Raw genomic sequence first — 26,976 nt, 5'->3', positions numbered from 1 at the left:
AACGTGCATTTCCATCCTATCAGATGGCTAAAAAAAGTGATGACTAATTAGGAAACTGCAATGCACTTTATAGGTTGTAATACATATGTTTCTCATGAAAAGTCTGTATTAGAAATGTAATTAATTTTACCTGACCCACTATCAGTTAAGATGTGTGAATGCGGGAGTGTCAAGAGGTCTGAGCCAGCTTCGGGCTGCAACTCGACACAGAAAAGATTCAATGTGTGAGTCTTAATCCTTGAGAAGAAGTTCTGAGATAAATCGAATAATTTAAGGGTTCATTTCGGTTAAGACAAGACCAGTTGTGATTATGTGTCCAGCAGGACAGTAAGACTCTGCAAGTTAGAGAGAGAGAGAGAGAAGATCAAACATAACTGGCCGCATATAAACTTTTAATGTTTGAAGTGTTTGCTGTATGTTTATGTTGATTGTTACTGTTCTGGTTTTTCTTTTCAACTCTGTAAAGCACTTTGAATTGCTCTATGTATGAATGGTGTTTTATAAATAAACTTGCCTTGCCTTGCCAATGTGTGTTAGAGTAAAAGAGGGCGTTGCTGAAGCGTTCTGTGCTCAGCAACAGCCTAGTGAACCAATCATGTGTAATTAAAGTTAAAGAAATGTATCGGAAAGAAGTGCATGAAAACTCGCCAGGCGACAGAAAATGGACATCCAAAAGCCCAGCGGAGCGGCGAAGAGAAAGAAACGAGAAGAAAAAGACGAGAAAGACTCGGCAGTAATAAAGAATGTCCCGCTTATAAGTAGCTTTTTCAAAAAAGCCGAACAAAGTGAAGAGACTGAGATTAGCAGTTAGGTAACGATTGTGTGTGTGTGTGTGTGTGTGTGTGTGTGTGTGTGTGTGTGTGTGTGTGTGTGTGCGCACGTGCGTGCCTGAATGTGAGGAGTACATGGGCCTCAGTGCCCAGGGGCCGCTGGGGGAACTAAATTACGGCCCTGGGTGTGTGTCTGTGTGTTTCTAAATAAGGTTGTTACATTTTCTTCTTGTCTAGAGTAGAATGTGCTTTGCTAAATATAATACAGTTACATTATTAGAGGATGCAATTTAGAATTTGAAACATTACCAAACACAGAAAAATCTAATTAGAGACAAGAAAAGCATATATCAAAGATCCGCACACCTGTATCTTTTTTCCGACAGCACCTTAATGCAGCTAAAGCCTCAGTCTATGGCCTCAACAGATGTAAACACTGAACGACTGCTACGACTGTCTACGTAAAACACGTAGCATTGGACAGCGTTCAAAGCACGTACGCACAATTTCCGTGCGTAAATTCTACGTAAATAATGAGAAGGCGTACCTGAGGGCGCTTCGCTTTGCGGACCAACGTAAAGCGAAACGACGCGCGTCAATATTCGCTGCTGTTCATTGTGTATTGCAAACGGCCGGTTCGCCTCAGATAATTCGCCTTTACGAAGCGACGCGAACCAAGCGATACTTGTCAACACTTTCCTCTCACTCCGTCAGAATCATCCATTTAAGAAAACAGTGTTATACCTCTTAGTTAAATGCACACGTGGAAGCTTTTGAGATTAGAAGAGTCATTAATTTAAGTGAGCAGCGAGGCTCGGCAGACGTCAGCCTCGGCGAACTGGTCTGTAGCGTACTACGCAGTGCGGATGCGCGGAGGAGCTGTCGGCGGGGAGGACCCAGATCCATTATTGACGTTATTCCAGAGATATTTCTCTTCAGAGCTGCTGTGCACTACAGAGCAAAGCATGGGAAGGAGTATACGTGGTGTCTATTACGCTGAAAGCCTGGCTGTCTCCACCGATCATCGACTTCTGCTGTTTGTTTTCAGGAGGGACTAGCTTCATCAAGCTAGCACTACAGGCTGCTTATAGTGGCCCACTACGAACCTCACAGCTAGCATCCGCTGCATGCACACTGAGGAAACATGGTGAGTACTGCTTGTGTGATGCTTTGTTAACTTAAATATCGCTGATGGTACATTTTGTCCGGTTAAATGTTCTGATTGCCACATTAAAGTTGTGACATCCCGGAACAGTCGTCGGAGGGCCAGGTAGCTAGCTGATCGTGCTACAAGGTTGGCAGCCTCTGTCACCTGGCTGAGGTTCCTTCATGTCGACATGGACATTATAAACATGTTAATCATGTCTGTTATAGAGGACACGCTAAACTCATCTTACAAAGTGCTTACAACACAACAAAAGAAGCAAACTCGAGTCGGAAAACAGGGCGCTTAAAACAGACGAATGAAGCCATGATATGAAGATAAAAACACAGAACGACAGGACAGTCAAATACATGATGTCAAGTAAAGGAAAAGATTTCCCATCAACGCATATTCTGAGGAGAGACGGATGACAGACTAAACACAGCCTGCCTAGTCTGTGTGATTGTATTCATGGGTAAATGTTAGGGATGTAAGGACACACTTAACCCACGATTCGATTCGAATTATGATTTTTGGTTCAAGATACGATTCACTCGTATTGAATTGTATTGAACTCAAAATTTAAATAACTATTGTTTTATTTCAATTCTCAGATATGGACAGTTGCAATATATATATTTTTCTCTTATATTTATTTGTAAACAAAGTAACACTTTTTCATTTTTTAAGGTGAGTTTTAACTCCAATAAAACCACTGCACACTCTTTTCAGTACCTTGTAAAAAAAACTAAAAATGACTGCACAAAAATACCTTGTTGGAAAATTTCAGAACAATTATTGAGGAATGGAAGGTGAACGATTCCCAAATGAAACAATTAAATATTAAAACAGATAAGGTAAATCTCTTTAAATTAGGGATGTAAATTTCAAGTATTCTCCTTGATCAATCTGTGGAATGCTAACGATCAATTATCAATTAATTGTTTAAAGGAAAGTGAACTTTTGCCATTTCAAAAATAATGCCAAATGGGGTTTTTCCCCCTAAATCCAAATTTCCTTTATGACACAATATATATTACTGACGGTATTAAACAGCTACGGATCATATTGAAGTGTTCAAAATGTTAACATGCTGAATATCAACGTGAAGAGCAGGCTTATAAATAATCTCCATGGACGCATGGTCATAGAGTGAAGACTCAGACTACAACATGTGGATTTACTGCAACAGGACTACTGAACAGAATCATATTTTAGACTCACAGTGTTCAGTTTTCTCCTTCTTATTGAGAAAAATAAGCATTTAAACGCGGTCAGGTGTCAGCCGGGAGCACATCTGGGTCAGAATCAGTCCGGCGGTGGAGAAAAAAAGCGCTCATGGAGACCTGTCACTCAGCCGCAGCCTCCAGCTGAGCATCTCCACATTGAAACATGCTTTAAACTTAAAACAGCTCCACTCAGCGAGTGACGAGAGAGCAGCGCAAGAGACTTCATGATGTTGAACAAGCGGAGTATAATGCAGATAGCGCCTTCTACTGTTTGGAAATAATAACCAGATACAAATTATGTTGAATTGATTTTAATCCACCCTTATTTGTATAATTTTAGTCAAACTAGCATTTGTAAAAATCTTAACATTTGAGAAACTAACTAATGCAACATGACTTTTAAATTGTAATAGACATGTCATGCATTCTGTCATATAAGGATACGCCACTACTATTACACCACTATCATAATATTGAAACCTGACTCCCACTCACTCACTCAGTCACTACAGCGACTAATATCTCATAAATGACTCAACAGGGAATCAGCCTTGATTGCACATTAAGTTTATGAAATCTACAAAGCACAAAATAACAACCTTCCTTCATATAACCAGCAGGACGCCCTCTTCTCTTTGTGTAATGTGCATTAAATACAGTGGAGTTCTTGCAATAGGTGCTATGACTTTTGTAGTTTTCATTAGTATGTGCTTCTCTGTTTATGTGTGCATTGTATTTCAGTTATTAACTGTACTGTGGAGTCAGTCAAAGGTTTACTGCACAAGAATCAAAGACACATTTCCTCCAAGTGTGTCACACTGCCATGGTATCATAGTCCGCCTGTCAGAAACAGTTACCCCTCAAACATGTGTGGATAAAAATAATAATTTGACATGTAAGTTTAGTTTATTAATGCAAACCCCCGTTATGCAGCTTTTGCAACCTTTTCATTGGATAATAATAATAATGCCTTTTATTTATATAGCACCTTTTATAAACCACGCTTCACAAACAGCACATAAAAACAAACACAAAGAGAACTCTACAGCAGACAGACTTTCAACACAATTCAAGTCAGACGTTACGGAAACAAACACAAAAGACCCAAACAATGATTCAACACAGGAAACAAAAGAACCCAAAGATAAGAACTGAGACCAGAAGGACCAAGAAAGTTACACAATTCAAAATCTAAAAAGGAAGAAAGCATTAAAAGAGGGGTAAAGCAATAAGGTAAAATAAAGGCAAAACAGAGTTAAAATGATCAATATAGGTAAAGCATTCAAATTCAAATTTTAGACACATTTTATTTATTTATTGGTTTTAAGTTTAGCATCTTATTTTCTTTTAAGGTTTAGTATTTTATTGTTTTGTTATCCTTGAAATGTTTTTTTATTTTGGCAAGTTTAATTTCCTGTGTTGAGTTTTAACATTTTATTTTACCTACAGTGTTTCCTCATCGAGATATCTTAAGTGTTTCCTCGGTTCATTCAGCAACTTCTTTTTTATTTTTCATTTATTTATTTTATTTTCATTATTATTATTGTTGTTGCATATATTGTGTTCTTAACCTTGGATTGTTGGGTGGGTTTAGAGTCGGGGCTGGGGTTGGCATTATGATGGGGGGTCTTTTTCTTTTTCTTTTCATATATATCTTTCTTTTTTAAAATCTTTTCTATTTTAAGTTGTCTGTATGTACAGCACTTTGTGTTACAATGTCATTGTATGAAAAGCGCTGTCTGATTGATTGAGTGATTGATTGATTGATTGATTGATTTATTGATTTAAGGATATGTAGATAAAAGCAGTAAAATAAATAAATACATCAAGATGATAAAAGCTATAAAGGCAGTAAACAAGACATTAAGAGAGTAAAACAATTAAAGGAAAATAAAATGGGATAGAAAGTAAAATGATAATAAAGGCTAAGATAAGTTACACGAGTCGTTGTTGTAGTGTTCAAAGCAACTTGTTCGACAGGTTGGTGTTAGGGTTGCACCGATCCGATCCTGGTATTGGATATCGGCTAGATCGGGCTCAAAAAGCTAGATCGGATATCGGTGACAAGAGGCTGATATGTAGTGCCGTACCGTATACCAGATCTATTCCAAGCGGCAAACTCCGGTCTCAAACGATGAAGCCAATGCGGAAGTGATATAAACTGCAATACATCGAAAATCCGCTTGAGGCTGGCTGCAGAAACACCGGAAACCACATAGATATGAATGGGAAAAAGACGATCTTTGCAGCATTAATAAACATGTTTACAGCCTGGTTCAAAAAACGGCTTGGCCCTACAACGCTAATCTCTCTAATGGCATACACTGTACGGGGGGTGAATTTTTTTCTAACGTGACGGTTAAGAAGATATTAAGATTATGAGTTTTGCCCAAATAAGGACATGACTGACGTCAATCCTGGTCGGGAACACACAGCCATTGGCTAAGAGACTCACACTACGTCACACTCTGCCTAGTTGAGTTCCGCATTACCAATATGGCTGCTGCCGTCGATTTGCTTCAAAACAGCTCTCAGGAACAGATGGGTGACGTCACGGATACTACGTCCATATTTTATACAGTCTATGATCTATTCATCTCGGTTCTATGCTTTTCTGTGTTTACAACAGCCATGTGAGTCTCCTACGTCATCAGCGCTGGCCGGTCTGTGCATTTTTGCCCAGTGGAGCATGATGGAGGATAACTACAGAGGCTCAGTTTAGGTCATAGACTGTAAAAAATATGGACGTAGTATCCGTGACGTCACCCATCTGTTCCTGAGAGCTGTTTTGAAGCAAATCGACGGCGGCAGCCATATTGGTAATGCGGAACTCAACTAGGCAGAGTGTGACGTAGTGTGAGTCTCTTAGCCAATGGCTGTGTGTTCCCGACCGGGAGTCACGTCAGTCATGTCCTTATTTGGGCAAAACTCATAATCTTAATATCTTCTTAACCGTCATGTTAGAAAAAAATTCACCCCCCGTACAGTGTATGCCATTAGAGAGATTAGCGTTGTAGGGCCAAGCCGTTTTTTGAACCAGGCTGTAAACATGTTTATTAATGCTGCAAAGATCGTCTTTTTCCCATTCATATCTATGTGGTTTCCGGTGTTTCTGCAGCCAGCCTCAAGCGGATTTTCGATGTATTGCAGTTTATAGCACTTCCGCATTGGCTTCATCGTTTGAGACCGGAGTTTGCCGCTTGGTTTAGGTGCATGCTTCTTTTGCTAACGATTCCGCCTGAAACTTGCAACATGTGCAGTGCTAATGTTTGGACGGATGGCAGTCACGCTGAAAAATATAATGGAAGCCCAAAGGAAGAAGTTTACGTCAGCTGTAGCCTACTGCAAAGAAGAAAAAATCCTTCAAAGTGTGAAAAAACGGACAGGTTTTTGGATTTCACTGTTCTGGATTCTTGAAAATAAGGGACTCCAGCCTCTGGTTTAGCACTTGGAACCCAGGTACAGTTCACCATCAATTCAGAAAAGCCTGAAGTTTCCAAAACATGATTCTATCCTCACATTAAGGAATAGAATCATGTTTTGGCAATACAAGGATCGGATTGGCTAGTATAAGTATCGGCAGATACCAAAGCCCAGGTATCGACATCGGTATCAGGACCTAAAAAGTGGGATCGGTGCATCCCTAGTTGGTGTTCAGTTAAATATACAGAAAATAAAGAATCAATGCAGCGAGTGTTTTAAGGACCAGTGACGGTTGGAAAGCAGAGTGACGGTTGGAAAGCAGATAAATATGATTGTTCTGTGTCTTCTAGAGAAATGTTTGTTCTGCTGTTCTTGACATTTATGAAGGTGTGGTTCTTTTGGAGTTTACTGACCTGGTGTTTGCCCATTAGTTTATGAAATATGTCCTTCATCATTGACCGCCAGAGCTGGAATGTTCTCTTTTTTTTTACAGTCTATTCATGAATCCCTGTATTTTTCCTTCGACTGTCCCATGTTGCATTATCAACCTGATTCAGGCTCATTTAGTTGTGTTTGTCTTTCTTTGTGAACTCCTCTTCAAACAAACCTTATTTTACAGGATTGTCCCTCATTGTCTGGAGCTTCTTGTGCCCTGTTTACACATTACACATTACTTTTTAAATATTTGAATCTCACTTACTGGAGAGTCGAGATGCTAGGGCAACTATAGTCCTCGTATTTTTCTGTTCATTGACAGACCTGAACAATCAATGTCAAGTCAAGTGATCCTGTACTGTTGTTGAACCCTGTTGACTCGTGAGATTGCTCTTTAAATGCAGAAACATTGTGTATTTGTCAATTCACAGGTGTACCTGTTAAATCCTATAGAGAACCTGAGAAGCTACATCAACAACCGTCCACCGCTGGTCATTTTTATGATCAGCGTCAGTGCAGTGGCCATCGCCTTCCTGACCATCGGTTATTTCTTCAAGATTAAGGAGATCAAGTCTCCGGAGCTGACAGAGGTGAGTCAAACCCTCCCAGAGAGGAGATGAATATCATCGGCTCCAATAAGTGAGGTCACTGCTAATGCTGATTTCAACTCATGACCTTAATGCTGCGAGGAATGATAAGCCCAAAGTTTTGAACTATGTTGATTTTATGTTTTGACTTCCTCAGCCTTTGTAAGTGTCACTCTGAGAAGGTTACCTCTTTTCGACCAATGCAAACTGGGTTGTATTTCGGAGCCCATGGAAGAGGCACGTCATGACTTCAGATTTACGTGACTGCTTTTCCCAGCAGCGCTAGCGCAAGATTTCCCTCACAACAACAACGATGGCAGACAATGGCAGCTTTTCTCCTTGGCCAACCGCAGCTTTGCCTTGGAATCCATTAGTCTTTTTATTTTTTCACTGCAGGTTTTACGGTTTACGGTTCTAAACCAGCAAAGAGTTGGAGCCACTCTGGAACCGGTTTTCCTGGCCGGGAACCAGTTCACTCACAGTAGAAACACGAAAAAACAGTTCTCAATTGAGCACTGGCTCCGAACCGGCCCTGAAACTGCCTCGGTCAAAAAGGGGTACAAGAGGTCAGGAGAAGTGGAACAGGAAATAACTCAAGTGTTCTTGAATACTGAGCAAGCTTTACTTGTAAATGTGAATCTTAATAGAAACAATTGTCAATATGTTCATCAAATATCACAAGAGGAGTAATGTCATTTCATCAGCCTGATAAACTCCAGGTGTAAATCAGGCACACGTTTGCTCCTGTCCTACAATGACACCCTGCGTTGTTTCCTCAGGACTGGAACACCTTCTTGCTGCGCTACAATGAGCTGGACTTTTGTGTGTCAGAGAACGAGACGATAAAGCACGGTCTGAACGAGTCCACCACACCAGAGAGCATGGTTGTAACCAGCGGTCAGGCTCGTTCCAGCACCCAGGTCCCCCTCCTATTGGAGGACTCGGGTCCCATCAACATCTCAGTCCCCATCACTTTAACGCTGGACCCCCAGCGCCCGTTTGGAGGGTACTCTCGCAATATCACCCACCTGTATGCCACAGTGCTGGGACAGCAGGTCGGCCTCTCTGGTAAGTTCTCTTTCTTATTCAATCCTTTTTATTTCTCCAGAAGTCAGAGTTTCACATTTTACTAAGTTTACTAAAGGTCAGAAAATCACCAAACAAAACTCCAAAGCCCACGAGGATGACCTCAAATGACCTTAAATCTTCAACCTTTTGTAACCCAGTTTACTGTCATAGTACATACTGTCATTTAAGAATAACCAAATTAAAGAGTAGGCTAATTATTTATCACAGTAGTACTGGTTTTTATGAACAGTTACATCTTTCAGGGGTTTTCCTGCATATAAAAGTTAGAGGTGATCGCCTTGGAGTAATTGTGGTACCACCTCAGGCCCCCGTCAACACTGACAGGTGTTTTCATGAGGAGCAGGCTTTCCAAAGGACAGATAAGATGCTGCTTAAACTGCCCCAAGAGAACACATCTGTGTTTTCTTTGCTACATGCAAGAAGTCACTTCCAATACACATGTCTGAAAATGCCCATGTAATACGCACGCCTGCACTGGTGTTAATTCATTTGGTTAATTTGAGTTTATTTGATTAGGACAATGCAAATTAATCAACATTTCAACAGTATGCCTCAATGTAAATGTGCTGGAATTGGTGCAATAGTTACATTTCATCCGTAGTCCTAAGTCAGGTACTTACATAAAACAAAAAACAAGTTTTAAAACCAGAGGATGTCACAACACAGTTCACAGGGCGCTACACGAAATGACTTACAAACAGATTTTACTTACAAAGGTACACTTTAGTGACTTGATAAAAAGAGGATGGAGGTGAGGACAAAGCCCCGGACAGGCATCAAATGAGGAAACAGATTATTCATGAGTACATGACTGGTTTGTTTTTAACCAATATTTAAGTGTTTTTTAAAGGTACAGTAGTTCTCAAGCTCTCTGATGTGTGCTGGTAGTCTTGGTATCTCACAGTCTCGTCTACTTTGTGCTCATGTATTTATCATATTGTGTTTTTTTTTTTATACATTTGATCAATGATGGAGGGGCAAACCCATTTAAAACTTTAAAAATAAGACGGATGTCAGTATAGGTTTGAAAAACATCTACGCACATCTGCACTGGTGTTCATAAGCGGTATGCAAGTCTGTGAGTTCTACCTCTTACACTCCTGTGCCGACACCCGGAGACTAGGGATGGGCATTTCAAGCCAAAAAGCTATTCGATAATCATTGGCTTCTATTCGACGATTGTTCAAATAATCACCCACCCCCCCACCACACACACACCTGTTCCATTAACGGCCCGTTTGTGTGGCAGTCACGTTAACCAGCAGCAGGACGAGGTGCTGCTAGTAGTGGGCACTGTCAGCGTCTGTCTCGATCTTTATGTCGGTGTTTCTGCGACGCAGTGTGTCGTGTGTGTTTACATTTTACAGCCATGCTAAGTCTCTGGAAATACGTTTGTAGTAGTGTGAGATTCAGAAACGGAGAAAATCGCCACATCTGTCGCTAGTGTTTTCTTCTTCTTTTGCTATTTAATGCAGTTAGCATTCTTCTTCTTCTATTATTTAATGTCGTTAGCAAACAGCTTTAAGACGCTCTGTAGCCACCGTCTGGCGGGAATACTGTATTACAACCAGGCACCGGGGAAAATGATAAAAAATTGTACTTTTAAAATGAGAAAATATTCAAAGTAACTTTGGGATTTTTACAAAGTGAACAAATATCTGATAATCATTGCCCATCCCTACCGGAGACATTCATTATTTAATGATATATGTTTTCATATAGATATAGAATCATGACAAAGCGTGTAATAGAAAAAATGAAGAGTTTGATACTTCAAATATCCTGGAGTTGGACCTCCTTTCTTTCTTTCTTTCTTTATTCAGACCCCCTTTAGCTGCCACTAACGCAGCAGCTACTCTTCCTGGGGTCTACATAAAACAAAACATAACATACAAAATATACATAAAATACAAAACTAAAAATTCAACAAACATTACAAAGAAAAACTGTGAATGCTATATAGAAATAAAATACAAAAAAACAGAAAAATGCTGCAAACATGAAATACAAAAACAGAAACATGCTACAAACATAAAATAGAAAAAATGAAAATGCTTCAAACATGCAATAAAATGAATCAAAAAGCAAAACAGTATGTTCACTAAAATTAATTAAAATTCTTTAATGTTAGAGTTCTGATTAAGGTGTTCCTTTAAGAGTCTTTTAAAACTGGCTTTACTGGGGGCTTCACATATAGTGACTGGTAAATTATTCCAAAGTGTGATGGCTCTATACATAACAGATCTGCTCACCGCATCAGTTCTTGGTCTCTTCTTAACTAAATGACCCTGAACAGCCTGCCGGGTACTGTGACTGTGTTGGTCCCTCACATACTTTATTTGTGAAAAAAGACAATTTGGTTGTTTACTAAAACAAATATTCCTAATAAAATTTGCAAGGTTGCATGCCAACCTCCTGTCTACTCTGAGCCATGAAAGACTGGCACGCATACTGTCTATACTCAGCCACACACCTGATGGACAGGCCAGAGCGACTCTTGCGGCTTTATTTTGAGCTATTTGAAGTTTAGACAGATCTTTTTTGGCAGCACCTGGCCAGACTGGTGAGCAGTAATCCAGATGAGATAAAACTAGTGAGTATAGGACCTGACCCCTCAGACAGGATTTTATGAACTATTTGTCTTCCAACTGAAAATGAACATACTAGCTTTATGTTATATTCAGTTTAACTTTTAAATTGTACTATCATACAATAACATCTTGAATGTAAGATTGTCCTTTCTTTAGTTATAGAATCATATAAATGAACATGTTTTTGGTGGATCAGGTATGCTGCTGAGTGCACATAGTAAGAAGGGCACCACCCTCAGCTCCATTCTGATCAAGGACAAACCTGGTCTCTAACCTGAAACATGACATTGTACCTAGATAAGCACTGTTTCCTCATTGCCTTCAGCCTGAACTCTTTCAGAAGTCATGCTTTGCTCTGGGAAAACTGCACTTTAGTGGCAGCTGGTGTGAACGTAATGCTGACGGCTTCTATGAAGAGAGCGTGAGAATTGAATGTGGCTCCAAATATGTGACAGTAATCAATCACTAAATCACACACAGTTGTCTGCAGATAAAGTGATCTCCACTGCTTGGAGATACTAATCTGTTCAGCTGCACGGTGAACTCTTCATGTTTTTATCATGTTTCAACGATTTTCGTTCGATCTGTAATCTTTGTGCGTCGCTTACATTCGTGTTTCTGTAGTTGCTGCTTCACAGAGGTGATTCGTTTGTTGTAAGGCTGGGAGTTTGTCCTTTGAGTGGGTTTTAACTTACATCTGTGTGTGTTGACTTTACTTACACGTGGTGAGACGAACAGTGGCGGCGTTGTGTAACATTACTCCAGCCCCGTTCAGTGCTCCTATAGGTTTCAGATTTAAAGGTTCTGATTTAGACAAGAGGAAGGGAAAAGTGAGTGCCACAGGTTTGAACTTTCTGGTAACAGTATTGTCTGCATGGCTCCGTATTTGATTTGCAAACTTTGACTTTTGTGTCCTGTGACAAAATTTATTTTAAGTGCATGTTTTTTAAGCCCTAAACATCTTTGACTGTGCATCCTCACAAAGACAAAGGATAGAAGAAATCAGTCACGTTAAAGCTGGACTCATTTCTCTTTGTAATGTTGAGCTTTACGAACAAATTCCACCAGATCCATGTCCGGTCCATCTCTGATCCGTCACAGCACCAGATCTGAGAGGTTTCTATTCTAGTCAATGTGTCAACTCCCACTGGATCCGCTCCGTTGCGTTCTGGCTGCGTCTCTGATCCGGCAGGTCAGAGCCCTCCAGATCAGATACACAAGACTTCTATTTTTGCCTGATAGAGCGGGACACGAAGTCAGGCACCAAAACAAAATGAAAACATCCGGTTAATTTTGAGAATAAAACATTCTGTGTTATCACCAGATCGTATTTCACTTAACTACAACAACAAACCATCATGATGAGCGGAGCCAGGCCTGGAGTCAACAGGTCAGAGGTTTTCAGAGGACCAGAAAGACAACATGGATGAGGAGAGGAGGAGGAGAATCCTTGATTCAGTAATTACCGCGGGAAAACCTCGATCACATGACTCCAGCTGCCCTGCTCTGTGCTGCATTCTTAAAACGCAACCGGTGGGTGTTGATGGATGAGAGAGCACGGAGTCGGACCACAGCGGATTGGAGACAGACCGGACATGGATCTTGTGGAAGTCCTGTGTTAACTACCCAAATTTTCAGAGTTATGCTTCGACTTTGAGAAGATTACATTCAATGTTTTGAGTCAAACGTCATCTCTTGAAGACTGATAAATATAAAGTAACATTTATAATTTGAACCCAGTAAACTGAAGTTTACTTAATGTCAGTGGACATAATTATTTCTAATCAATCCATCAATCAATCTTTATTTGTATAGACCAAAATCACAACAAACTTTATCTCAAGACGCTTTTGCAAACATAGCAGGTCTAGACCGTTCTCTATGTTAGATTATTAACAAAGACCCAACACCAAGACAGGGTAAGACTCAGTCTGACCCCACCTTAATCCACCATGAGCATTGCACCTCACAGTATTTAGCTAGTTACCGCGGCAAGGACAAACTTTCTTGAACAGGCAGAAACCTCGAGCAGAACCAGACTTATGTTAGACAGCCATCTGCTGAGACCGTGTTGGAGAGAGGGATAGAGGGATAGAGGAGAATAAGAGAGAGAGGGAGCGGTGATAGTGATAAAATGAGTAGTAGCAGCTGTTGCCGGTGAAGTCCAGCACGCCCGTATCAGCTGCAGTCTGGAGCGTCCACAGCAGGTGGACGTCTACGTCTACGGCAGCTCAGAGGAACCTACGAGACAAGGGAGCTCAGGGACTCCAGAAAGGTCTATGGTTAGTAACTTTAATGGGACAGGGAGAGTTAAAGTAAGTGATGAGGGGGTTGGGAGGAGGGGGGTGAGATAGGATCCCAGTGTGTCTGTTCCCCCAGCAGTCTAAGCCTATAGCAGCATAAGTAAGAGCTGGTACAAGCCTGATCCAGCTCTAACTATACGTTTTTTTGATTTTTTTTTTAAAGGAAAGTTTGACACCTACTCTTAAAAGTAGAGAGGGTGTCTGCCTCCTGGACCCTGACTGGTAGATGATTCCAAAGTAGAGGCCTGATAACTGAAGGTTCTACCTCCCATACCACTTTTAGAGACTTTAGGCACGACAAGCAGTCCTGCATGTTGGGAGTGTAGTGTTCTAGAGGGGTAATATGGCACTGTGAGCTCTTTAAGATATGAAGGTATAACATCAATGCTATTGTTGAATGGATGAATTAAATCTAACATGTTTTTTTGCTCCCTAATATATCAACAGAGCAAATTACAAATCATGCATCTCCTTTATGTATTCAGCAAGCTTAGATCCCTCACGTAAGGTCAAGTAATTTCATTTTTACAGCCCCCCTCCCTGATATTAATCCCATCCAGATTGGCTGTCTGTGGTTTGAGCCTCCTGCCTTCGAGGACTTTCCTTCAACCTGTTTTGTTTTGATGAACTCTGACATGCCTTCTACTTTGCATATTGATATGTTGCTGTTGTGAATGCTTTACATACCAAGTTCTGCAGAAGACGACGCTCTTATCTGTGTCTTGCTTGATGCCATGTAGTAACTTGATACGGGCTCAGGCGTTTGCCAACAACACATATCGTTAGAATGAAATTCAAAACCACAAGAGCAGATGAGCAGAGTGGATATGGAGCCATGCAAATGTTTTATAACTCAGAGTAAATAGTCCCGTCCGCACAAAGCTTTCACTGTGCGGAAGGAGGAGAGGTCGGAGCCAATGTCAGCTTCCTCTTTTATAGGAGCCTTACAGAATCAAGTGTTTGTTCATAACAATGAGAGAGCAGAGCGTGAACAAAGTAAGGTTTGATTATAAAGCATTGTCCATTTTTATCAAGGTTTAATGTTACAAGAGCAACACACATGGTAGATAAATACTGCTCAGACATCTGGCCTCCTATTTAAAATATGTTTGTTGCACTGTGGTGTAAACAAAAGTTCAAGGTGGTCCCTCTTATTTACAGGTACAGATTTTAGTCCACATAGAAGACAGTTACATTTATCTGGAGATGCTGCTTTTGAGAGAGCATGTAAAAAGACTCGGGCCACAATGATGACGGAGCTGGAGAATACTTCCCTGCATGCATGACACACACATGAGCTGGAGGTCCATCAAATGAAAGGAAATTGCAGCATCAAAACACATTAACATGAGGGTTACAGCAGAGGACAAGGGGCCATTATCAACCTTTCTGTCCACCTAATGTGATTGGATGTAACTAAGGGCCTTAATGAGCACATCTTCATCTAATTAGCCTTCCAATGTATCGGGCACAGATCAAATTCCGAGAGAATAACTTGGATCAACCGCACAATGACCAATGGGAATTTAATTTGGTCTAAGACTGCCCATTATCGTCCTTCCCTCTTTCCCCTTGGATATGCAGTCATGTTGATACAGCTTTATCTATCTCTAATCACACCCAGGAGTCCACTCTGTCTGACGGATAATCTTCTAATCCCCTCACAGTTTGATTATGTTGCATAAGCATGAAGAATCAGTCTGTCATTTGTTATCCAGGGAGTAGCTTGGTATGAAATCAAGTATTTGTGCTGCTTCCCGCTGTGAGAGCTGCATGCAGGCTGTTCAAACTGTTCTGAACTCTTAACTGTTGCCTCAAAGCAAAGATACACGTCTCTTTTGGTCGTTTCAGGCTGTAAGAGGCTAAAACTGTAAATGCTGTTACTATAAAGCCAGTCAAATAACTACATACATTCAGATAGGAAAGTTGGAGACATGTGAATTCTGATGACTGGTGGATTCATTTACTGAAAGTTTCAGCCTGAAAACATCTCTGAAAGTTGAATCATTGTGAAAAAGCTTCCAGTGGTATTTTTAATCTCTTCTGGTGTTCATTTCATAAGAATCCGACGTGCTCTTATTGTACTGTCATGTGTTTGTGTGTAGGCCGGGAAGCCCATGAAGAAATAAACATCACGTTCACCCTGCCTGTATCCTGGAACTCAGATGACTGCGTGCTGCACGGACACTGCGAGCAGGTGGTGTTCAGCACTTGCATGACCATCACGGCGGCCAGCAATATCTTCCCAGTCACAGTGTGAGTTGGACTGAATCCCTGACTCAGAGGGACACACTTTGAGTCTCTGCCTGGAGCTTTGTTTCTGACTGAATGAAACAAACTTTTTGACTCAACCTGTTTAAACTTTTATACTATATCTTTGGTTTTGAGAAAGAACATGAAACCTGAGGATGATTGCCAAACACAAGGTTATTTATTATTCTTCACACTGAGCTGGAATAAAACAAACATTCTGGATACATCGAGCTGAAACCAAAATACTCTTAATGCTTACTAGTCTTGACATCTACAAGGAGGAGTGTTGTTGCACAGACGAGGTACACTACCAGTCAAAAGTTTGGACACACCTTCTCATTCAATGGTTTTTATTTATTTTAATTATTTTCAACATTGTAGATTAATACTGAAGACATCAGAACTATGAAATAATCTGGTTTTACCATAATCTGGATTACAACAGTAGTCAAATAGAGCTATCCATTGTGTAATAACCCTACCTCTGAACAACACAACTGATGGTCTCAAACACATTAAGAAGGCAAGTCATTCTACTAATGAACTCTTGACAAGGCTCATGTTAATTAGAAACCATTTCAGGAGACCACTTCATGAAGCAGACTGCTTTGTTTAACACTTTTTTGTCAATTAAATAATTCCCTATATGTTCTTTCATAGTTTTGATGTCTTCAGTATTAATCTACAGTGTTTACAATCATTACAATAAATACAAACCCTTGAATGAGAAGGTGTTTCCAAACTGTTGACTTTTAGTGTAGTTGTTTCTGCTGTTGCACCACTCGTAAAATGATCAACAGCTTCCATCATGTGACTTCCTTTATGACTTTGAGTTTTATTTTCCTCGGGTCAAATTGCTGTGCTGCTTGTAACGCAACACATTTGAAGTTGGCAACAGTCATCTGGTTCGACAGATGTTTGCAGCAGCTGAATAAAATGTGAGTTTATTCCCTGGGTAACTACAGTATGAAAGTTTGTTGTCTGGTAGTGTTAGACACGCTCTGCTAGCTGCCTCTGACAGTCAAACGTAGTGTCCAGTGAGAGAACTTTTTATTCTTTATTCTTTATTCTTTATTCTTTATTCTTTATTTGGATCCCCATTAGCTTCCACAAAGTGGTCGCTAGTCTTTCTTGGGGTCCACACATAACAACAATAAAAACAGTAATTTAAGGCCTCACAATTCAAAACATCTTAAAAAGATATAATAAAATATTGCTGAAAATGAAACAAGCCATAACAACCCTGAGGAAAATAATCTAAAAAGAGAAATAGGAAAGAATACAAAAACAGTCAGAAGATCACCACAGATTATAATTGAATCTACCTCAAGCTTAAAACAAATCTATAGAAGATTTTTTTTAAAAGAGATTTTGTCCTTGAGTTTTCTGTTTGCGATGGGAAGCATTTTCCAGGCATTAAAACCTCTATATAAAACAGTTTGCATCAGGGAATTTGACCTTGGGCTTGGTAAGGCCAGGAGCTCTGAACTCACTTGACACGTGTAATGTTTGCACGAACCTATGTACACCAGCTTTTCTTGAAAAAAGAGTATTTTTCCAGACTGCGTTATGCATGAAGTTCAGGATATTTGTTCTTATTTTTTACTCCACAGTCAGCCAGTGTAACCAATTGTGCATATCACAGACATTGGTTCGGGAAGTGCAATGTAGCACTAATCTAGCAGCTCTGTTCTGTGCGAGAACTGACACAGCTCTGCTCACATTAAGTACAAGGCTGCTATCTAGGTAGCATTTGTTTACTCCATACTTGTGTATGTGTGAATCTAAAGCAGACATGTTTCAGCTTCAGAACCGCAGCCCACATGGAGAGCTGTCACTAGCGTCATTTAGAGTCTGTGAGATGTTCAGCTTCATCTGCTGTGAGATATGTTTGTGTTGTTATTGGTGGTTTGTCCATCAGAGTATCTCCTTGGGTTTGAAATGTTGGATAATAAATCACAGCACCTTCATTGTAACAGCAGAGTGAACCATCTGTCATTACTTCTGCTAATCCTGAAGGTCACAGCGATAATGCACTTGTTGCATCAGCAGTGTTTGTCACATATAGATGATACCAGAGCAGTCCACTAAGTCCAACATTTTTACTTTGTTTCTTTTTGAACCCGATTAGACTTCCAACTAGTACTGATAAACTAGAGGACAGTCTCCCTCTCTTTCTACTCATCCCAGACGTGTCTTTCTTAACCAGTGTCTCCACACATGCTCTGCAGGTAACACAGAGAGAGACATAACAGACAACATCACAACAGCATAAGAGCTTCTAGCTGTTCACATTCACTTCTGTTGCTCCTATTGTTGCATCCTTTCAAAATAAAAGCATGCTTTATATGAAAACAGGAGATAAAGAAACCTAACGTCCTGCAGTAAAAACAGCAAAATAAAGCACCAGAAACCAAAGTTTGAACAGAAACTGCTCTCAACTTTTAAAACATTGTTAAAAAATTATTGAGCCTATTATCATGAATCGTATCCTACACTGTATTTGACTTCATTAGGAAGTTGTGTGGGATGTAAGCTTTCATAGATGCTGGTTCAGAGTCAAAGGTTTTCTATTCAATGTAAAGTTCGAACAAATATCAAGTATTCACTTTTGCTCTGATGTCATTATAATACAAAGTCTACTGTTTCTCTCAGATCTGATCCTTTGCTGTTCAGCCAAACTAACCTCAGATGTATCCCCGTCTCTTTGTGTCCTGCTGTCCTCTGATCAGATTACAGAGTAATACTCCAGAGGGACTAATGAATTCTCCAATAACATCTATGACCTTTCTATGCTCACTGCATAACCAGCATCATGTGAACAGTTTCAAGACACAAGTCAACAGACATCTGTCTTTGTTTTGGTTTGTAGGCAGCCCCCCCACTGTGTCCCAGAGACGTACACCAACGCCACGTCCTGGTACAAGGTTTTCACCACGGTCCGTGACTCGGATACCAAGTACAGTCAGGACTACAACCCCTTCTGGTGTTACAAGGGAGCCATCGGCAAGGTGTACCACGCACTCAACCCAAAGCTAACCGTCATCGTTCCTGATGTGAGTCGCCGCCTCTGTTTGATCTCATACATTATTTTTACACCTCACAGATCTCATTGAACAGAGTTTTACATGTCGTTGTTACCGAGTCTCAGTTTGGATGACTTGAACAGAAGCAGCTGAGTCAGTAGAACTAGGATTTGGCCCTAAACCAAGTAAGACATCCTAATATCTGACCCACTATATATGTTTTGTTGAATTTTAAATCCAGTTTACCGGCATGAAAGTTGGATATAAACATTTGTTTTGAATAAGTCAAGATCTTAAAGGTGAAAAAATGTTCCCCTCAAAATCTTAATACTTTGACTTCTCCTCTCTCAAACTTATTCTTTATTTCTGGTTTTTGTTCATTTTGTTGCAAAAGCCATTCTAAAGAGGATTTTGTTTGGAGCAGCTCCTCAGTTTGAGTAGAAGAGCTGCAGAACAACATTTCTCCTGGATAGAACAACTTAACTTGAACAAATGGCATCTGTACTTTTGGGGATTTGTTTAAGTGTGAACTGTATTTTATATTCTGACATGAACTTAACTTATTGTATGTCATGATCTTAAAGTGACTGTTGCAAAACACACACAAACACACACACACACACACACACAATAATATGTGCATTAACACGTGCATATACGCATATACAACGCTCTTTGCAGCTACATCAGCAAGGCGGAGGACAAATGTGAAACTTACAACAGCACTATAGCTCTTGTTGTGTACCACCAACCAGTTGAGGACTTGCCTTTCAGCTACAATCTGTCATATTTATCTGTCTGTGTTCATCAACCTGCACAGTCTCCTACATTAAATAAAACATAACATAAATAAAAGAAACTGAGACATGACAGAATGATTGTGGAACTCTCTCTGGGTGTTGATTTCCAGGTGGGGCATATCTCCGTTCACCTGTTGACTAATAAGACGAGGTGAATGTGACCCAACACAGAGCCCGTTCTGACAGCCTTTTATTTAGTCTTAGTTGTATACGGATGGTGGTAGATTGTTCCAGGATCACAATGATCCCATTGACGGGCCAAAACTGGGCACTGAAAGCTCCAGTGAGCCTGGAAACAATTGGTAAATATATGTCATGCCTGCTCTGTTACCCACTCAAACACACAGAGGAATCAGGAGTGGAGTTACAGATGTTTGCTTACACAGTCATCAACGAAATAACAGAGATGGATTTTTGTGTTTACTGTTCACATGTAGGCAGCCTAAACGTTTGTAAAATAGGTCAAAATATTACATTTAAAGTGTTGTTTCAGTTCATTTAAAGTCAATAGATATGAAAACGCAACCGATCACTGGATTGATGTTGTAGTGCACTTAGATTTACAAATCATGTGAAATGTATTTATTTATTTAAATTTATTCAACCAGGAAAACCACATTGAGATTAAGAATCTCTTTTACATGTCTGTCCTGGCCAGGATCAGCAGCGGCACATTCCAACAAAGTTACAGACAAACAACACAGAATTCTAAAACATGACAACATATCATGGATTTCAGAACAAAAGTCATCAGTCAGAGCATCTACAAGCTGATGCATCTTCCTCAATCTGCTTTTAAAAACATTTAAAGAGACAAGCTCATTCACACCCAGGCTGCAGGAGCAGCGGTACATAAAACTCTTTTTACCCATTTCCAGACGCACTTTGGGGACTGAAAGCAAATCAAGATTTGTGACTGAGTCACAGAGCAGAGACTGTAGCTTCCAGTATTTTTTAAATGAATAAAATCACATGAAGAATTGCCTGATACTAGGACATGCCAGAGATGCACTCCACGCCTCTGATCACAAACAAACCTGTGATATTTTAGTTTTTCTAATTATTAATCTTTTTTTTTTCCAGGACGACCGCTCCCTCATCAACCTGCACCTGATGCACACGAGCTACTTCCTGTTTGTCATGGTCATCACTATGTTCTGCTATGCAGTCATAAAGGGACGGCCTGGCAAAGTACGACAAACCAACCCTGACTTCTGTCCTGAGAAGGTACAACAGACACCAGCAGTGCTTTATGACGTGAACAGGTAGCTTCAGACGAGCTTTAACTGACCACTGATTGGTCTAAGACACTATCCAATCAAACTTCTGACTTCTGCTCTCTCTTCAATGTGCATGGGTATCTACTAAACCAATCACAACGCTGACAATAACTTCCTGGGGGGAAAAACTCCACATTACACAACAAGCACACAGGGCATGAGAATAGAGATACTGGTTGATGCTTGATGAATTTGAGGTTGCAGGGCTGCAGTATTTCATCTGCAAAATCAAAAGTCTAAAGATCAGCTCTGGTTCCAGCTCAGTTCAGTTATTGAGAGCCTGACATCCTGTCATACTGTCACAACACATGTAGAGAAAATGTTCTATTCATATATCTAAAAAAACGTCAAATTATAAACGGACATGAAAACAGAAAACAAGTTGTCAAGTGCTGTCTCTTGTTTTAGCTCCAGTTGTTCAGCTTAAAGTGACTGCTTTTAGTTGTACTTGATATTGAAAAGGTTGCAACAACGTATGTTAACATCAGAAACAAACTAATTGGAAAACTCTGTAACTACGCTCTGTTAGTTGTCCTCTAAAACAATATCAACATTGGTGCTGGTTAAACACAAGCAGGTGTGAGAACAGGAGAGCCGTTGTTCAGTGTTGCTGGTGCACGCAGCTCTGTCCGATCAGTGTGTACCTGCTGTTGATTTCGCCCCCAGAGGTAATCGATGATCCCTCTGGGCTGCACGTGCGCGTTGCAGCAAAATAAAGCAGACATCATTACCTTCATGTATCCCCTTTCATCAGTCAGCTCACATCAGTGCAGAGATTACCTATTTAAAGGTAGGTGAGCAAGCTCTGAGTCATTGTCTGATTTAGGCCGAACAGAGGGGAAGGTGCGTCAACAGAGCTCTTCTTACCTGGTTTTGACACTGGTGGCTCGGTCCAGCAAAACTTCTCCACAGTTTCACACAATAAGAACGTGTTCTGTACTTCAATCCTACCTGCACGTTTTAAAACGGTGGACCAGTTAATGTAAAAACATGATGACTTGAGGGGATGTGCTCTAACTGACTCAATATCTCCACTGTAGGGAAAGCCTTATTTTTCAGTGCTGCTCCACAATCAAAGCCTGGCAGTCATTTACTAAAGGTGAAGGAGACATATTGAGTTTATTGTATTTGCAACAACAAACGATGTTCTGAAGCAACTCAGTCGTTTAATGGGAATTTAAATTCCAACGAACCGACTTAAAGAGGTGAGAAAACGCTCACAGTTCAGGAGATGATGATTGATCGTTTAGTCAACTGAACACAAACATACCGAGCATCAGATCGGCTCAGCTTACCTCGTCAAAGATTCATTTATCACTTTAAAGGACAATTCAAACGTTCTTTTCTTTGATGGAGATTTTATTTAAAGAACATACACTACAAGTCAAAAGTTTGGAAACACCTTCTCATTCAAGGGTTTGTATTTATTGTAATGATTGTAAACACTGTAGATTAATACTGAAGACATCAAAACTATGAAAGAACATATATGGAATTATTTAATGAACCAAAAAGTGTTAAACAAAGCAGAATCTGTTTTATATTTTAGATTCTGTAAAGTAGCCCCCTTTTTCCTTCATGACAGCTTTGCACACTCTTGGTATTCTCTCAGTCTGCTTCATGAAGTGGTCTCCTGGAATGGTTTCTAATGAACATGAGCCTTGTCAAGAGTTCATTTGTAGAATGACTTGCCTTCTTAATGTGTTTGAGACCATCAGTTGTGTTCAGAAGTAGAGTTAGTACACAGTGGATAGCCCTATTTGACTACTGTTGTAATCCAGATTATGAAAAAAACAGATTATTTCATAGTTTTGATGTCTTCAGTATTAATCTACAATGTTGAAAATAATTAAAATAAATAAAAACCATTGAATGAGAAGGTGTGTCCAAACTTTTGACTGGTAGTGTACTTGTGTTCATTGTGCCTTTATTTGACACAACACCTGACGAAAGGAGAGGAGAGGAGAGGAGAGGAGAGGAGAGGAGAGGGTGGTTGACATGCACCAAAGGGTTAAGGGTGGGTTAGGAAACTGCAGCATGAAGACCTAAAGCCTGATTTGAACCCGAGCTCCTGATGGTGACATTTTGAGATGCTTACCTTTCAGTTGATTGCAGAAAATGACTGCACTGATTTCCTCTCAGTGTCTACTCTTCACTGCTTAATGAAAGAGTATGATTTCCTAATGTGCAACATAATTAAAGTCACGTTGGCCGTTCATTTGATTTAAAAACATGTTATTTTTACACCATCCAGCACTGAGAGAGAACACTTCTAGTGGGGGTATGATCAAACTGAATCACTTCTATCATGTAATCTTCTGATTTCTCTTCTGATTTCTGATTTTCCACCTTTAACATTTCTGTCTGTTGATTCTGTGAAGGATTATTGTCAAATGTGGTAATCTCATGTCCTCTGTTGCAGGTGGCGTTGTCAGAGGGTTAAAAAGACATCAGAGAGATGTGTGAGAACTTACCTGTAACATGGACAAACTCAAAGAAGCAGATGAAATAGAAAATAAACATACCAGTTGCCTAGTGAACCTTGGAAACACAATAAGGGACACAAAAGCTCTGTGAATGCATTACTCTTGCAATGTTGGGTTTCTCCAACCAAAGATATACAAGTGCCTGTATCTGTCATGTAAATATTTCTAGGAACTCTGATATTCTGTGCAAAATCGTCTTTCTTTTTGTTTGATTATTATTTAATTCTCTTTGCCTGAGTCCCCTCGTGCCATGTCAGAACATGCAGTACATGAAACAAAGCAGAAGGCCAGATCCAAGAAACACGCAGCCATTTGTCACCTAAGTCTGTCTCATTAATCAAGCAAGATAAAAAAAAAACACAAAAAAGGAAAAAGAATATAAAAGCAGTTTCAGAAACCGTGTACATGGATTTATCTCTGGCTCTGTTGAACCGCCTCTGACTAATGACTAAATATAGCTAGGTTTGGGAGCTGCTTGTAATCGCAATTAAGTACTAAATCATCAGTATGCACTTGTCATTGCAGCCTCAGTGGGGATAAAAAAAAATGGATTTAGCACTTTCCTCTGCCCCCGGACTGAGGAATGAAAAGTCTGATCACAAAGCAAACACTTCATAAAGTAACACTTTCTTTGAGTAACTCGATTCTGTTCGGTCTTTTCTAATCAGCAGTCATGTTCCCCTGTTTGTCTGCAACGTCAACAAGGACAGTGTTTAGTGTTTAGATGATTGCACTGTGCACATTCATTTGAGGAACACGGCAACAGTAATTTAATGAGCTGTTTTTATCACTCTGTTAGCAGGTCAGTAATGATGGCAGTGAGATGTTTGCAGGGCTGACACACTTCCTGTGAGTTTATGTTTGACTTTATTTTGTTCAGATTCTTTTTTTTTTAACTTTGTCACTTTTAAAATCGGACTGTGTCTTTTGCTCTCCCTCCTCTACGGCTTCATCTCTCTTCTTTTATTGCTGCATGTTGCGGCAGCAGTTTTGTACTTTTTGCTTCTACACTTTATTTGCTATTACGTTCACTTTTTGTATTCTTTGGTTGCACCTGGATGAAGCGAAACATCTTGCCTTACTTCTGGCTGATTTATTTGCTTGTAAACATCGACAGGGAGATCAGCCCCTTCCTCCTCAGCCATCCCTCTCTTCTTCTTTCTTCCACTTTAATGAGCCTGTGTTTGAAATCAAACTTGTGACCTTCGTCCTGTTAATGTAAACGTTACATTTTAGGATGCATTTGAATAATTTTTGCTTTTCTTTTGAGGAAATCATCATTTGTTTATTTGTTTGCATAGTTAGTGCACCTTTAGATTTCTTGCACATTTTGTACTGTGATGATTTATTTTTTTGTCCATGGTCACATGTAAAAAGTCTGACTTTTAACCATATAAACCTTTTAAAGTTGGACTCTTTCTGAATTAAATATGGCTATATTGCAGTACATAATTATATTTATATAACTCTGATATTATGTTGAGATCATTGTATTTTCTTATGATTTTGTGGTACAACAAAATGTGCAAAAAGTCACTTGGAGTGAGTTTGTGTGACTGCGTGTGGGAATTTAGAAGATAAATTAAGGCAGCTTTAGACTGACTCTCTTCGCTCTTCTCTCCAGGAGGCTTAACGTGGATACTGAAAGGATTCAAGTGAGCCAAATTTTATTTCAGTAGATACAAAACCCCCTCTTACCCTTTCAAAGTTTACTCTAACATGAATAGTTCTGACTCTTTGTGCTGTGATAAAACCGGAGCTTTAAGTCTGAAGATTATTCTCCTCCAAAAGTGAACATCACAGCTTCCTCTGACAATCATTGATCCTAAACACACTGCAGTAGAGAATGAGATTGGTATTATAAGATTAAAATCTGGAGGAAGTCCAGACACAAATGAAAATCTGACACACTTTGAGATTCTGAGTTTTGAAGGAAACGAGAGACCACCAGTCTAACGCTGCTCTTAATCTCTGTTCTGTGCGACTTCTCCCTGATAGCAATTTCTGATCCGTTTACCTTACCTCTGTGTTTTCATTCTGTTCCATGTTTGATGTACCTGTTGAATGTAATTTTTTTATAAGCAGCATAATCGAAATCTGAGATGCAAGAATTCCAAGTGATTTAACGATGACGTAGGTTTGTTTTGTTTCCAGTTTAAAGGCTTTACTTGAAATGTGTTCTTGGTTCGAGTGGTATTCATCTAGAGTAAGGTTTATCCTTTATGTGGCAGGTATGAATCCTCTGTCACATTATTGTATCAACACTTTGTACATGATAATTTGATGTGTGTGTGTGAGAGTGTGTGCGTGTGAGATTGAATGGCGTTTGCTTGAGATTTTTTTCTCCTGTATGGACAGATGCTAGGACAAGTCTTCCTCTTTCTTCTATGTATCATATATGAGCATGGATCTGTTGCTTTTACTGTCATCACTGTTTCTCGTGCTCTCGCGCTCATACTTTTCTTTTATTAGAAGATGGCAGCTCTTATTGGACGGTACGATGTGACTTGGCGTGGGTGGGGGTTTGGCGGAGTGAAGATGTGAATGAAGCATGCTATATGATTGCCAAACCACCTTGATTTATGTCATTCGCCTGCTTCTGATCCCTCCTTTCATCATTATTGCTTTCAGTTGAAGTGAGAATTGCATCTGTATAACTGCAAAAATGCCTTAACATCGTCCAGTTTGATTTTCTTTGTTTCACATATCACACATTGTAAACTCCAGATTAAAAGACACAAATCCAGACACAGTACTCATCACTTCTGGGCTCCTCGGAGCTCAAATGACCATGCTGCTTGTGAAGTGAACATTTAGAGAAATGGGTTTTTAAGGAGCAGATGCCTGCTGTTCTAGTTTTTTAACTACTCCACTATATCACCAAGGACTGGAGTAAAAACACAGGAGCCATATCTCCTTAGTTGCATCATCTCACGGTGTCGTCGGCTTTGCATTCAGCAAACATTTGAGTCTCCATCATAAAGCTGCCATATCACCTCATTGTCCTTTCTGTCATGTTAGTAGCGCTTACAGGCAAGTATTAAGCCGACTCTGTGCCTTCTGCACTCTCCAGCTGCATCCTCCTCCCTGTACATACAGTAGATAGGACCATAGATTAATGTGGCTAGAACATCATTCAGACCCTTTTCCTCTCCAGTGGAACTGCTGTAAATGAACTCAAGTTTAAATAAACTGTCTCTAAAGTTCAACATCACTGTGTCCCTGACCCTCCTTTGCTCCGACGCCAGACTTATTATCTGTTTCTGCAAAAAGATTAATGACCTGCCAGGGGAAAGGAAATTAATTTGCTGGCACTGAGAGTAAAATACTGATGAAATATTTAATGCTGGAAATCGTCCAGAGGGTCTTTATGGAGGAGTAAAAGGACAAGAATGCTAATGTGCTGTGTTTTTACTAAAGTCAACAAGTCCCACCCTATAACGCCAAGCGTATCATATTTGATACATCAGTTTTTCAGTGGCGGTTCTGGGGAAGGGGCCAACAGGGTTCGGTGCCCCCGTAAAACTTAACCTGGACCCCCCTATGCCCCCCCCTCCACA

The 26,976-nt window shown here is 40.0% G+C and overlaps 1 protein-coding gene across 3 annotated transcripts; it reads left to right on the top strand.

The window, feature by feature from the left end:
- The first annotated feature begins 1,376 nt into the window (after positions 1-1,376).
- On the top strand, positions 1,377-26,625 carry tmem248 (transmembrane protein 248). Of its 3 annotated transcripts, none has more exons than XM_034683528.1 (7): positions 1,377-1,917; positions 7,433-7,591; positions 8,368-8,656; positions 15,677-15,827; positions 18,697-18,880; positions 20,734-20,877; positions 21,597-21,780. In XM_034683528.1, exons 1-7 carry the CDS (start codon positions 1,915-1,917, stop codon positions 21,600-21,602), a joined length of 936 nt encoding a protein of 311 aa, XP_034539419.1. In that variant the 5' UTR covers positions 1,377-1,914; the 3' UTR covers positions 21,603-21,780. The 3 variants fall into 3 exon arrangements, with proteins under 3 accessions (XP_034539419.1, XP_034539418.1, XP_034539417.1); XM_034683527.1 differs by lacking the exon at positions 21,597-21,780 and adding an exon at positions 23,353-26,625 and having other exon boundaries at positions 1,378-1,917; XM_034683526.1 differs by lacking the exon at positions 21,597-21,780 and adding an exon at positions 23,353-26,625 and having other exon boundaries at positions 1,378-1,917; positions 20,734-20,915.
- The last annotated feature ends 351 nt before the right edge of the window (positions 26,626-26,976 follow it).

Source organism: Notolabrus celidotus, chromosome 5 (assembly GCF_009762535.1).
Source record: "Notolabrus celidotus isolate fNotCel1 chromosome 5, fNotCel1.pri, whole genome shotgun sequence".
Lineage (NCBI taxonomy): Eukaryota > Metazoa > Chordata > Actinopteri > Labriformes > Labridae > Notolabrus > Notolabrus celidotus.
The sequence above is the reverse complement of the archived record's forward strand: the minus strand, read 5'-3'. Positions and strand labels throughout refer to the sequence as shown.